The 12,700-nt window shown below is 41.7% G+C and overlaps 1 protein-coding gene and 2 pseudogenes across 1 annotated transcript; 2 read left to right on the top strand and 1 right to left on the bottom strand.

Moving 5' to 3' along the window:
- The first annotated feature begins 196 nt into the window (after window positions 1-196).
- On the top strand, window positions 197-974 carry LOC141012907 (ciliary microtubule associated protein 1B-like; annotated as a pseudogene).
- Window positions 975-1,134: 160 nt separating this feature from the next.
- On the top strand, window positions 1,135-3,677 carry LOC141012906 (diacylglycerol O-acyltransferase 1-like; annotated as a pseudogene).
- A 7,150-nt stretch (window positions 3,678-10,827) lies between these two features.
- LOC141012904 (cilia- and flagella-associated protein 20-like) lies at window positions 10,828-11,908 on the bottom strand. Its single transcript, XM_073486452.1, has 6 exons — window positions 11,825-11,908; window positions 11,616-11,695; window positions 11,425-11,536; window positions 11,141-11,329; window positions 10,936-11,049; window positions 10,828-10,833 (listed from the first exon to the last, which is right to left on the bottom strand). Exons 1-6 carry the CDS (start codon window positions 11,906-11,908, stop codon window positions 10,828-10,830), a joined length of 585 nt encoding a protein of 194 aa, XP_073342553.1.
- Between the last annotated feature and the right edge of the window lie 792 nt (window positions 11,909-12,700).

Below are 12,700 nucleotides of genomic sequence, written 5' to 3'. Positions count from 1 at the left end.
TGAGAAGGCAAGTTTGCAGGAAAGCGTTTATGTTCTGTCATGTGCCAGCCCAATATTTTAATAAAGACCCTCTCCTCCAGGAGCACCAGTGACTGAAAGAGGCACCTTATAACTAAAAAGCCAGTTTATCAAGTGCCTTTTGTCCACAATCCATTTCTCTCTCTGTGTGTGTGTCTTTCTTGATTCTCTCAGGATAATGACAAGCAGTGGACCTTGGCTTGGGAACTGGAGGCCCCACAAGCCAAGAGGGCCTATAGCTGCCCTCTATGGTAGCCCGGGGCCCAAGTAAGGCCTGCCTGGACTCACAGGTACAGCCAAAATGACCATTAAGCCTTTTTTTTAACCACCATTATTATTATTATTATTACTATAATATTACTATAATTTACATTTCCTGTCCTTGTATCCTCCATAAAGGTAATTCTAAACACGACTCAACTAAATTCAAAGCACCAATGTTCAGCTTCGGGATACGGCACAATCAGACCAGTTCTGACTGCTCGCCTGGGCCAAAATACCTCATCCCCTCCAACATCACACGAGAGGGCCGAGACGGCACTCCAGCGTTTTCGCTCCACAGCCGTGTCAAGGAGCTAAGACAGTTCCAGGTCCCTGGACCAGGTCAGAAAATCTCTTACACATTAACAATTGCCATTTGAGTTTACCTGTTACCTGTGTCTTTGTATGACTTTCCTTGGTGTTTCAGGCCAGTACAGCCCAGAGCGTTCAGAAAAGATGACCTACCGCTCTGCTCCTGCTTTCACTCTACCTGGGAGAAGCAAAGACTTTAAACAAAGCCAAACACCAGGTAATATGTTGCATTTGGTGTCAATATAAGCTGCGGATTACGTTTTTTGTCACAAAGAATATAAACTTCACCTGTCGCTCATTCTCCAGGTCCAACCGCATACAATCTACCGCCTGTGCTGGGGCCCAAAACTGAAATAAGGTTGGGAGCTTCTATGAGGACCTGAAAAAGGTGCATGTAAAAACAATTTCCTTTAAAAAAATCTGGAAATGTTGTGATATGCTTTTGTTCTAACTCAGCTACTTTGTCAACATGTACTGTAGTATACTGTTTCTGACCAGGTGGGTGCTTCATCACTTCATTCAACACTTAAAATAAGTCCCAGCATGCACAGCGAAAAAGGTTTCGTGCCTCTCCCTTTGCCTGCCTCCCCTCTCAGTATCTGTATAGATCGGTACCTCGCTGTCGTCCATGCGTCCAGTACGCTGCATCAATGCAGGACCACAGGGACAGCCGAGTGTGTCAGCGCCACAGTTTGGTTCATTGCAGCTGTGGTCACCTACTTGTTCCAGGTGAAGACACAAACACGACACAAACGCTTCTTATACTACCATGTAGTGGTGACAAGAAAGCATGACATGAAGCTTTTGGCTAACACACACACTGACAGATCACAGTGGTGTATGGTTTCAATCTATTTTTAATCTCAAATGACACATGATGACTTTATCTCCTCACTCTAATACAGAGTAATCGAGCAATAATTATAATGGCATTTGTTTGACTGTTGTCATGCCAACATGCCAACATGGGTATGGCAGTGAATGAAATGAGCTTGTGAGACTTAAAGTACTGATTAATTAACATCTCCTTTTTTATGTGTTTTTCAGGTCCATCTGTGGCACAATCATGGTAACCATGGTGCCCGCACGGAGATAAATACCAGAGTTTCCAAATGAAGCGTTTTAATAATAAATGAATGTATTGTTTCTTTGTGTCTGTAGACATGTACTACTTTGTCTTTGCCCCAACTCTCTGCTACCAGCTCAACTTCCTGCGGTCCTCTCGAATACGCAAAAGGTTCCTGATGAGAAGACTTTTTGAAATGGTGAGAGGGAACACACACACACACACGCACGCACGCACGCACGCACGCACACACACACACACACACACACACACACACACACACAATGTATATGTTTTTGGTAATGTAAACTGAGATGGGTGGAAATGAACCAGAAACAGACATGCATGTTAACACTTTTTGCTCTTTCTTGTAGCTTTTCTTCATGCAGCTGTTGGTAGGATTGATACAGCAGGTATGTTGAACATTTACATGATTTAAATCACACAGACGAGCTTTCATGATGTACTCTGCACACACAAGGTTCAGCAGAGAGGATCGGATCATGAAAATTGTTTCCTATTGCAAGCTAACCCAGTTTTCATTTGTGTCTTCCAGTGGATGGTTCCCACCATACAGAACTCAATGAAACCATTTCAGGTGCATACACACACACAAACACACACACTTTATTTATTTTACCTTGCATGTAATGTATCTGCTTCCTCAGAGCCTTACCAACAACCTCTGCCCATATACTATAATTGTTTTTTGTTAAGATCAGACTTTGATAATGACGGAATCTCATTGTTCATGTCTCTCACAGGAAATGGACTTTTCTAGGATGGTGGAGCGCCTCCTAAAGTTAGCTGTGAGTATATAGATATACTGTAGTTACACTGGAATATTTAAGGTCATTTCCATTCCATGGTAATTACCAGGAATTTATAAAAAAATTAAGGGAAATAATCAAGGTAACAATTTAGTTGAGTTGAAAATGTTTTTAAATGAGTTTACTCATTTGAAAAGAATGAATGGAAATCAGTTAATAGCCAAATTTTTTTTAAAGTGTATTTTCACCCCAAAATAAAGTCACTAATGAAAGGTACCATTTTTATATTCACATTGAAATTGTGCAAGATTTCCAAAAAAACTTTGGGATTTCCACCCTACACTGGACACATAATTGAGTCCTATCATAACATTATACACCTCCTCTACCATTTGCTTTTGCATATTGAAACAGTTGTGATGACTGTCTCACATGTGTATTGAAAAAGAGTTGGCAACATGGCAACCATAGTGTAACCCTACCAACCCAGACTCCTCTCCTCTCCTCTCCTCTCCTCTCCTCTCCTCTCCTCTCCTCTCCTCTCCTCTCCTCTCCTCTCCTCTCCTCTCCTCTCCTCTCCCAGGTCCCTAACCATCTGATATGGTTATTATTCTTCTATTGGTTTTTCCACTCTTCTATGAACTTTGTGGCAGAGCTGCTGCAGTTCGGAGACAGAGAGTTCTACAAAGACTGGTGGTGAGTATATCCAAGTACGGCGAGATGTGCCTAAACTTTAATTCTTGAAGCTAAAAATGTTATTGGAGGAGCGTGCAGCTTTTACCTTCTTATATTTAGATATTACCAACAGATTTTGATAAACACTTTTTCCTCCAGTACCTGGTGAGTGTTCCTCTGAAGATGGTCCGACTGTGGGCCTTTATGGGAATGATGGCTCAGGTAAGATGCATTTGAATGTTGCATCTCTTTCCCTCATCCCAAACGCACATGAGCACACTTTGACCTCTGAACTTTCATCTCTCCAGGTTCCTCTGGCTTGGTTTGTGAGTCGTTTCCTGAATGGAAACTATGGCAACGCCGCTGTGTGGATCTCCAGTCTCTCCCCCTCCAGCACGCAGCGCAGCCCAAACCCGAAAGCGCTCCGCGCCATCCAGTATCTCCTCACCCTCGAGTTCAGCATCCTCTCCATCGGCATCTCCGGGCCGCAAAGGACGGCGTCTTTCACCCCTGCGGTCTGCATGGCATGCTCCTGCAGTGCTTGCGTCCCCCTCTCCGTCGCTAGCCGCGGATGAGCACCCTTCCGCCTCATCCAGACCACCTGTTGCATTTCCTCCCACACAAACTTTAGACAGGTAAGGAAAGGTAGCCACCTGCCACGCCCCCCCGTGCTCTCCTATCTCATCAGGGTCCTCCAAGTTTCTCAACCCGAAACTAGCAGTTTACAATGATAACCTGGGAACTGAAAAACCGTAAGTCTTAATAATTGGGGACTCAATTGTCAGATTTGTCCAACTCCCGGGCGCTATCACCTACTGTCTTTCAGGTGGTAAAACAACCAATTTTATTGAACTTATTCCTGCACTCCTTGACCTTCATCCTTCCATCAACACAGTTATAGCTCATACTGGCACAAATGACGTAATGTCTAGGCAATCATCAAAGCTGCACGCGGAGCTGGAGTCCCTGTCCTTCACAATCGAGAGCCTGGGGAGGCGCTGTGTCCTGTCTGGACCAACTCCCACCCTATACGGCAGCTCTGAACGTTTCAGCCGGCTCTTCAACCTACACCTGTGGATGCAAAACTTTTCCTCTGCTACTGGTCTTGGTTTTGTTAACCATTTTGACTCTTTCTGGTCCAGACATGATCTTTTTAAATCTGATGGGCTGCATCCAAACAGGAAGGGAACAAGGAGGCTGACCATGAATTTTATTGATTTTATTGCCTTTTGCTCGAATTGACATTTTTCCCAGCAGGTCCCCACTCAGCGATCTGGCCCAGACTCTTTTAGACCCCCCGCCCCTGACCACGCGGGCCCTGCTGGCGCTGGTGCTGGTGCTAGTATCTCTGCTAGAGTCTCTCCTAGTGTTTCTCATAGTATTTACTCTGATGGTTCTCCTATTGGTTGTTCCAGTTCTATTGCAAGCTTCAGTTTCAGCTCTGCCAACAGCTCTTTCATTCCTGTTAGGATCTCTGGGAGGCAGCATGTAAGACCCAATGTGTGCCCTCCACTCAGACCCAGTCCTGTTGCAATTAATATAACAATTAGTATGGCCCCATTCACTAGCCCCACCTTGTGGCCACTTCCACCAGATAATTATCATATAACGACCATTTCAAACAGATACTCTCGGTGTAAATCAAGGGCTATTAAATCTGCAAATTTTACAAATCTGTCAATGTCCAGAGCTGGATGCTTCTCAAATCAGCAGCGCGGTGTTAACCAAGCCAATCTTCGCCCTCTACTCCATGCACCAACTCAGAATAACATGGACCTTAATATTGTCCTGGTTAATGCAAGATCCATATCAAATAAAACTTTTATATTGAATAATTTCTTTACATCCCACACTCTGGATTTCATGTTCTTAACCAAGACATGGCTGCAAGTTGGGGAGTGTTCAGCTTTTTCGGAACTTCTCCCTCCTAACTGCTCCTACTTTAGCTCTCCTCGAACCACTGGTAAAGGTGGAGGTCTGGCAGCTGTTTTTAAATCTGTCTTCCAGTGCCAGTTGGCTACACCTGTTAATTACTCTAGCTTTGAGCTGCTACTGTTTGAACTAAATGGCCCGTCCCCTGTCCTCTGTGCAGTGGTGTATCGACCACCAAAATTTAACAAGGATTTTATAAAGGAATTTTCCGAATTTTTATCCGGCATTGTATTAGACTATGACCATCTTTTAATCTGTGGTGATTTTAATATCCACGTATGCTGTGAGGAGAAACCTATGGTTAAAGATTTCATTGATTTAATTAACTCCTTTAACCTCACTCAAGCAGTGACAGGTCCCACCCACGAGAAGGGGCACACGTTGGACCTTGTGCTGTCCCTTGGTGTCTCTGTCGTTATTAATGAAATTTGTGACACATGTATATCAGACCATCTGCCTGTCCTGTTCACTACAACTGTCGCCTGCTCTGTAAAACCCTCTCCTCCTGCACTTCACTGCCGTGCTATAACCAGCAACACCCCATCGAAATTCTCTGCTGCCTTTAAAGACACTGTGCTCTTTAGCTTAGATGCACACACTGAAACCTTCTTGCTGATAGTCTTTTGGATCTTTTCAATTGTACCTGCACTAACATTTTAGATCTTGTTGCCCCTCTAAGAAGGAAACACTCAAAAGCACCTTCAGAACCATGGCTAAATAACCATACCCGCTTCTTGAGACGTGAGGAGATGGAAAAAGGAGAAGCTCCAAGTGTCGTATGAGATTTTGCAGAGTTGTCTGTCTGACTACCAAGAAGCTGTTAGAAGTGCAAAAACTGCATTTATTTCTCAATTAATCTCCAAAAACTGTCATAGACCACAGGTATTGTTCAGTGCCTTTAATTCTTTGGCCAATCCATGCGACGCAGCCACAGTCACACCTTCGTCCATCCTCTGTGATAGATTCTTAAGATTTTTTGCTGAGAAAATATCTGTCCTCAGATCCTCGTTGGCCAGTTCCACTGATCTTGACCCTCATATGGTATCTATGTGCCCAGCAGTGTTGGATTATTTTGAGCCCATCTCACTGGCAGCTCTACAGGGAGTTGTCCATCATCTCCGCCCTTCTAACTGCCCTTCTGATAACATTCCCTCTCGCCTGTTGAAGGAGGTTTTCGACACTGTGGGGACATCAATCCTTTCACTGATAAATATGTGTCTTGTATCTGGTTGTGTTCCTGCTCATTTTAAACATGCTGTTGTAGAACCCCTGTTAAAAAACAAAAATCTCGATCCCACTGTACTCTCCAACTTTAGGCCCATTTCCAAATTGCCCTTTCTGTCCAAAGTCATGGAGAAAGTTGTTTCATCGCGGCTTCAAGATTTTTTAGCTCAACATGGTATCCATGAAAAATTTCAATCTGGTTTTAAACAGCTTCATAGCACTGAGACAGCTCTTTTAAAGATTTTTAATGATTTCATCTTAACAGTCGACTCCGGTCACTCGGCAGTCCTTGTTCTCCTCAACTTAACGGCTGCTTTCGACACAATCGACCACAATATCCTCCTGTCCCGCTTGGAGAGCTATGTTGGGATCAGGGGTACTGCTCTAAAATGGTTTAACTCCTACCAGGACTTTTTCAATTCGCCTGGGAGATTACTCATCTGGACATGCTCCGCTCCTATGTGGTGTCCCCCAGGGTTCGGTTCTGGGCCCCACCCTATTTTCATTATATATGTTGCCCCTAGGTTCTATATTTGAAAAGCACAATGTCTCGTTCCACTGCTTTGCTGATGATGTTCAGATATACATGCCCTTAAAAATCAAAAGCAAAGGTGCATTGCAACCTCTGCTTGATTGTCTGGATGAAATTAAGTTTTGGCTGTCCTCAAACTTTTTAAAATTAAATGAGAGCAAGACAGAAGTAATTGTGTTTGGCTCCCCACTGCCATTGGGGGATGAACCTATCCCTGGGCCTATCTCCTCAAATATGCTCAATTCCGTGAAAAGTCTGGGAGTGCACCTTGATAGTTCTTTTAAATTTGGAAAACAAATTTCATCGATGGTCAGCTCAAGCTTCTTCTAATTGAGATTAATAAGCAAAATAAAAGCCTACCTTCCCCCGAGTGACTTAGAAAAAGTGGTACATGCTTTTATTACAAACTGGCTGGACTACTGCAACGCTCTGTATGTGGGCCTAGACCAGTCCTCTATCCAGCGTCTCCAGCTGGTCCAAAATGCGGCCGCTCGCCTTTTAACAGGCACCAGAAAAACTGAGCACATAACTCCAGTGTTGAGGTCTCTCCACTGGCTTCCTGTTTGCCAGAGGATAAGTTTTAAAATTTTATTATTGACTTTCAAGGCCATGAATGGCTTGGCTCCCCCTTATCTAGGTGACCTGCTTGTTGCCCACACTCCATGTAGAACATCACGGTCAGCCGACCAATTCCTCCTCAGCATACCAAAATCTAGGCTAAAAACAAGAGGTGATCGAGCCTTCGCGGTCGCTGCTCCAAAACTTTGGAACAACTTGCCACTCTGCATTAGAACAGCTCCAAATGTAGAAAATTTGAAATCCCTGCTCAAAACCCACCTCTTCTCCCTGGCTTTTAACACTCCTAACTGACTGATTGTTTTATCATGACAGTTCTTATTGTTTCTTATATTTTATTTTATTGTTTATTTTATTGTTTATTTTATTGTTTTATTGTGTTTTATTGTGCTTTTATCTGATGTATGTAATTGTAACTGTAATTGTTTTTAATTGTAAAGCGCCTTGGCTAAAGGTGCTATATAAATAAAGCTTCACTTGACTTGACTACTGGACAAATGCATAAAAGCTTCCACAGTCACACACATAAACATGTGCAAGTCATGTTGTATACACACATACATGCGCACATACACACACACACACACACAGACACACACACAGACACACACAGTCACACACATAAACATGTGCAAGTCATGTTGTATACACACATACATGCGCACACACACACACACACACACACACACACACACACACACACACACACACACACACACACACACACACAGACACACACACAAACACCAGCCTGCAGGACAACTCAATGAGTTCTAACAACAGGAGGAGTGCTCGGTTTAAAGGGGTATTCCACTTTATTAGGACAAAGGCAACTTTAGGCAAACCTCTGTATCTACAGCTGTCTTAATATCTCTATCTAGCATCGGATCCTAAACTTAGAGTGTAATAGCACTTTGATCTCTATTAATTGAAACTGATCTATCATTGTTAGATATGCTAGATGAATGATTTTATCTAAAGTAAATGTGCGGTGATGAGGTTTCCTCAAGTAGCCAATATCAGTGGGTGATGATTCATGAGTTCAAACAAAGGTTTGGTACATTTAATAACATTTTCCGCCTGACCGTTAACAAAAAGTTATTGAACTTTTGAATATATTGAAGTGCTTTTAAAGTGGAAACAGTGTTTGTAACCGGGCACTGCTCGAGTTTTGGAAACAAATGTGAACCGCTGCCGAGCGAGCAGTAGCCAGGACAGAATCCTGCCTCTGTGGAGCCAATATGAAAATGCTGTTTCTATTTTCTGTGGTTGAAAAGTCACTTTTTACTTGTGTCCAAAGGCAACAGTGCTATTATGAAGCCAGATTAACAGTTTGTTTCTCCAAGCTAAGGCTTAAAAATTCCAATTTCCAATGTAGGATGTCTCGAGGTGTTAACATTGACCACAGTAAAAAATTATTTTTAAGTATTCTGTATAAAACACTCTTCTTGAAGCAATGAGGTTGTTGAGTATTACAGACATTTATAATAAAAAGATTTGTTAAACAAATGTGGTCAAAGGCAGGAAACTGAAGAGGAAGGACCCTGCAAGCTCTAAGTGTATCAGTACATGCTACAGATGTGTTGTCTGCCTTGGCTTTATTGTATTTTTTGTGTTGCGTTTGACTTATCAGCTTTATTTTATACGTTGTACAGCTGTATCTTTCTGCAGTTATGTTTTGCCATCTAGAAATGATCATTTATGTTGTATTTTATTTACAATCAATGATTTACTGCAGTAGTTGATTTACTGATTTGAACCAATGAACGTTTTTTGCACGTTAAAGAGATGCATGCTGTTGACTAAAGCAATAGATTTCTATGAATGTATTCTTTAAGTTAAAGCAATCGTGTAAGGAAAATGTGTTTTGTTAAAATAATTTGTATATCTTGTAATTTGTTGGTTGACAGTTTGTTATATGAGGGTTGTTTCAAAGAGAAACAGCAGCTGCAGTGGTGATAATGAGAGTTTCAAACAGCAGTTTCAGGCCACATTTTTCACTATCTAAATTCTTAAATTCTGAAGAGTCCTGAATTGAAAGCTATTACAGCCTGACACTGTTGCCAATATTGATTTTGCCGTATCAAAGTTATTATAGAAAGATGTCCTTTTGTTTTATTTGTTATGCTTTAATATGCTTTCCAAATAAATGATGACAGCTGACTGAAAATGTTAAATTGGAGCCTTTTCAGGGTTTTTTCTTTTAATATATGTCCTCTTTTCTTTCCCGATGACGATCTGACGATCCTTATTGAAATTTATACGTGCCTGCTGGGAAAAATATGCTTACTCTCAACACGTACAAACATTTTATACTAACAGTTTATAACACTTACTGCCCTAACTTCAAACTCTTGTCCAAGTGTAACCCTATAGCAGTATGACCTTTTTCAAGTGTTAACTTTTAAATCAGTTGTTGTTAATGAGAGCCATATGTAAATCTTATCACATTATTGGTATTTCATCGCACAAATGGCAGCTTTATACATCCATTAATCCGATCTGACTTTTATCAACACGTCACCCAGTTTAAAACCTGTGTTGCAGTAGTCTTTTGTTTTATAAAGAGTGAACATCTGAGGATTATTGCTGAGGCAGCAGATGTAGCAACAATGCCTTGAGTACCATATTTGCAACTCCTGTATCTCAATGCCAAAACGCACATTTGTGCAGTGGAAAGACTTGACCACTAAAAGATTCAAATTACTCGGGTCAGTCTGTGACAGAATATGCTGGCAGAGACATTTAATGCTAATTTGAACTCATACTTAAATGGTGCAATTAATTCTTTCTTGTTTTCATTTGCGTGACTCTCCAGTGTGTCAATGTGTTCACACAGTTCAGTTGTGTACTGTTTGTTTTGTTTTTCTGACATCGCGAGAAGGAAAATATGAAGTCACAGTGTTTATGCTTAAGACAGGGGTATCAAAATTCTTCCCAGTTCGTTTTTCATGTTATCTTGTTCTCCTAAAACCCTTGCACTCACTGCATTTGGAAAATGAGTTGAAGATGCAGCTTTATGTCATTTAAGTTCATTTTGTTGGTGGATGATTGCTTGATGCAACATTTAGTGAAATGAATGTATTGCTGATCTGTTCATACTGTACACAGAAATCCAAAGGGAATCAAAGATTATATGTTTTGGGAATGCAAATCACTTTCATAGCCTTTCACTTGAGATTATTTGTGTTGTTTGATAAAGATTATTTATATTTGATGAATGGACTCGTCTGTTTTTCTTTGTGTTTTAAACACCAGCACTGGGCCTTCATTCTAGTAGTAGGTATCTGGATTATTGTGAAGTTCCTGGTTATTTGGCTCGTATTGATACTGTGGTCTTTAAAATACAGCATGCATTGAAATTGAGGACATATGGGTCCATAAAAAACTTTATTGTGCAGAACATCTTACACATCAAAACTCCACATCAGGTCCAGGGGAAGAGAGCAGGGTGAGAATATCTACTGCTGCAAGAGACAAACACAAAAACAGACAGGGGGGTAAGACACGTTATATGTGGTGTTCTAAGTAAATGCAGTGATGTGTGTGCGTGGATGTGTGTGTTTCACCTTGGCTTTCTGCTTCTGGACAGGCAGGCGGAGTTTAAACTCTGCTGGGAGCTCGTCCTCAGAGTACAGTCTGTCTGAGAAATACACTCTCCTTATTCGACAGTTAGCGTGGATCTGAGAGGAAAACAGCAGGTCAGACATTAGCAACTGAAAGAGAATACAGTCAGGGTTGTAGCTGGTTTCTAATCTGTCTCTGTGCACTGACCTGTACACGCAGCGTCTCAAGGTAATTGGTTCCATAGGCTCTCCTGGTGAAGTCCGACAGGTCGAACTGAATCTGGTTCCAGCCGTCGTCCAGCTTCATTGGCATGGTGCAGAGCAACGGGTCCACTCGCGTCGTGCTTCGGTAGGTGCTCAACCGAAACCGCCGGCGAATGTTTTTATCATCCAGCACCTGAAAGTTTAAAGATGGGAGAATATGTCCACTTTACTTGTTTATACCACCAAAACATGGAACAGGTCGGTATCTGTGAGAGTGAATATACCTACCTCGACTTCATAGGTGAAATACTTCTTCACATTCTTGACGATCAGAACAAGAATGGGAAGCTTGATGCCCAGTGTCTTCTTGGGGTCTGCAGGACATGCTATGTAGGTGGTACTACAGAGACGAGAAGAGATGAGGGTGCTTTAATGAGTTGCCCTGAGCTGAAGAATCAGTTCAACAGACACAAACTCACCAGACGTTTGCCCCCTCGACCTCCAACACCTGGGAGCGGATGTCATCGTCTGTGACTCTCTGGATGTGACCATTCCTCGCCTGTGTACACACAGAAAATGATGTATATAAAGGCTGCGCAGTCAATGGAAATATAGTTAGTTAGCTTTAGCACGGCCAGCTAAGGAAGCTTGATAAGCTTCATAGCATCCACTCTGAATCGCTGCTTACCTTTTCATCCCATATCTGAAGCGGTTTGCTGCCGATGCTGTAGAAAATACACAAGAATCTGCCTTGAAATGTGTTTTTAAACATCTTCTCTGAGTTATGTTCGTCCACGATCGCTTTACACTTGTGTTTAGTACAATGTAGAGGTTAGCAACAGATTTAGTTAGTAAACACTGTTTACTTACTAAATCTGTTGCTAACCTCTTCATTATTTTGTGTTGCTAAGGAACGGAATATTTAAGCGGTTCCATGGTGGTTGTTAGGTGACGCAGCTTGTATTTCACGAAGACCCGCCCCCTTCTAAGCTTCTGATTGGCTGCTCTTCTAACCCCAACAAGAGCAACCAATCAAGCCAATTAGAGACAGATTAGGGCTGGTCTTCGCGGAATGAGTTTAATAATAAAACCCAAATCTTCAATATGAGGGCTCATTTAGTGGTTTTGACTAAATAAAACAAGAAATAAAAACATTTTCAAAGGTTGTGTTTGCTGCAGGCCATGTTATTAGAAGTGTAATGGTTCATTTTTATTTAACTACAAAGTGCAAGTGACTATTAAAGTCACAACTAACACAACTACACAGCTACACAACTTAACACAACTAATTGTATCAATAGAAATAATTATGTTTTTATTCCCATTTAAGTCTTAAAGTGAGACTCATTAAAACCATTTACATGATCATTTCTTTGTGTACAGAAATTAATCAATAATATAAATTTGTGTAACTATAATTATATACACCACCGGTAGCATGAGTGTCAAGTAAACCGTGTCCCCAGTCTTCTGGTCTAGAGATCAGCTGTCCCCCATAAACCACGGTGACATAAACAACCAGAGAGATGGCCACCACTCCAATGTGTGTGTGTGTGTGTGTGTG

The sequence above is a fragment of the Pagrus major genome, chromosome 18 (genome assembly GCF_040436345.1).
Source record: "Pagrus major chromosome 18, Pma_NU_1.0".
In the NCBI taxonomy this organism is placed as follows: domain Eukaryota; kingdom Metazoa; phylum Chordata; class Actinopteri; order Spariformes; family Sparidae; genus Pagrus; species Pagrus major.
The sequence above is the reverse complement of the archived record's forward strand: the minus strand, read 5'-3'. Positions and strand labels throughout refer to the sequence as shown.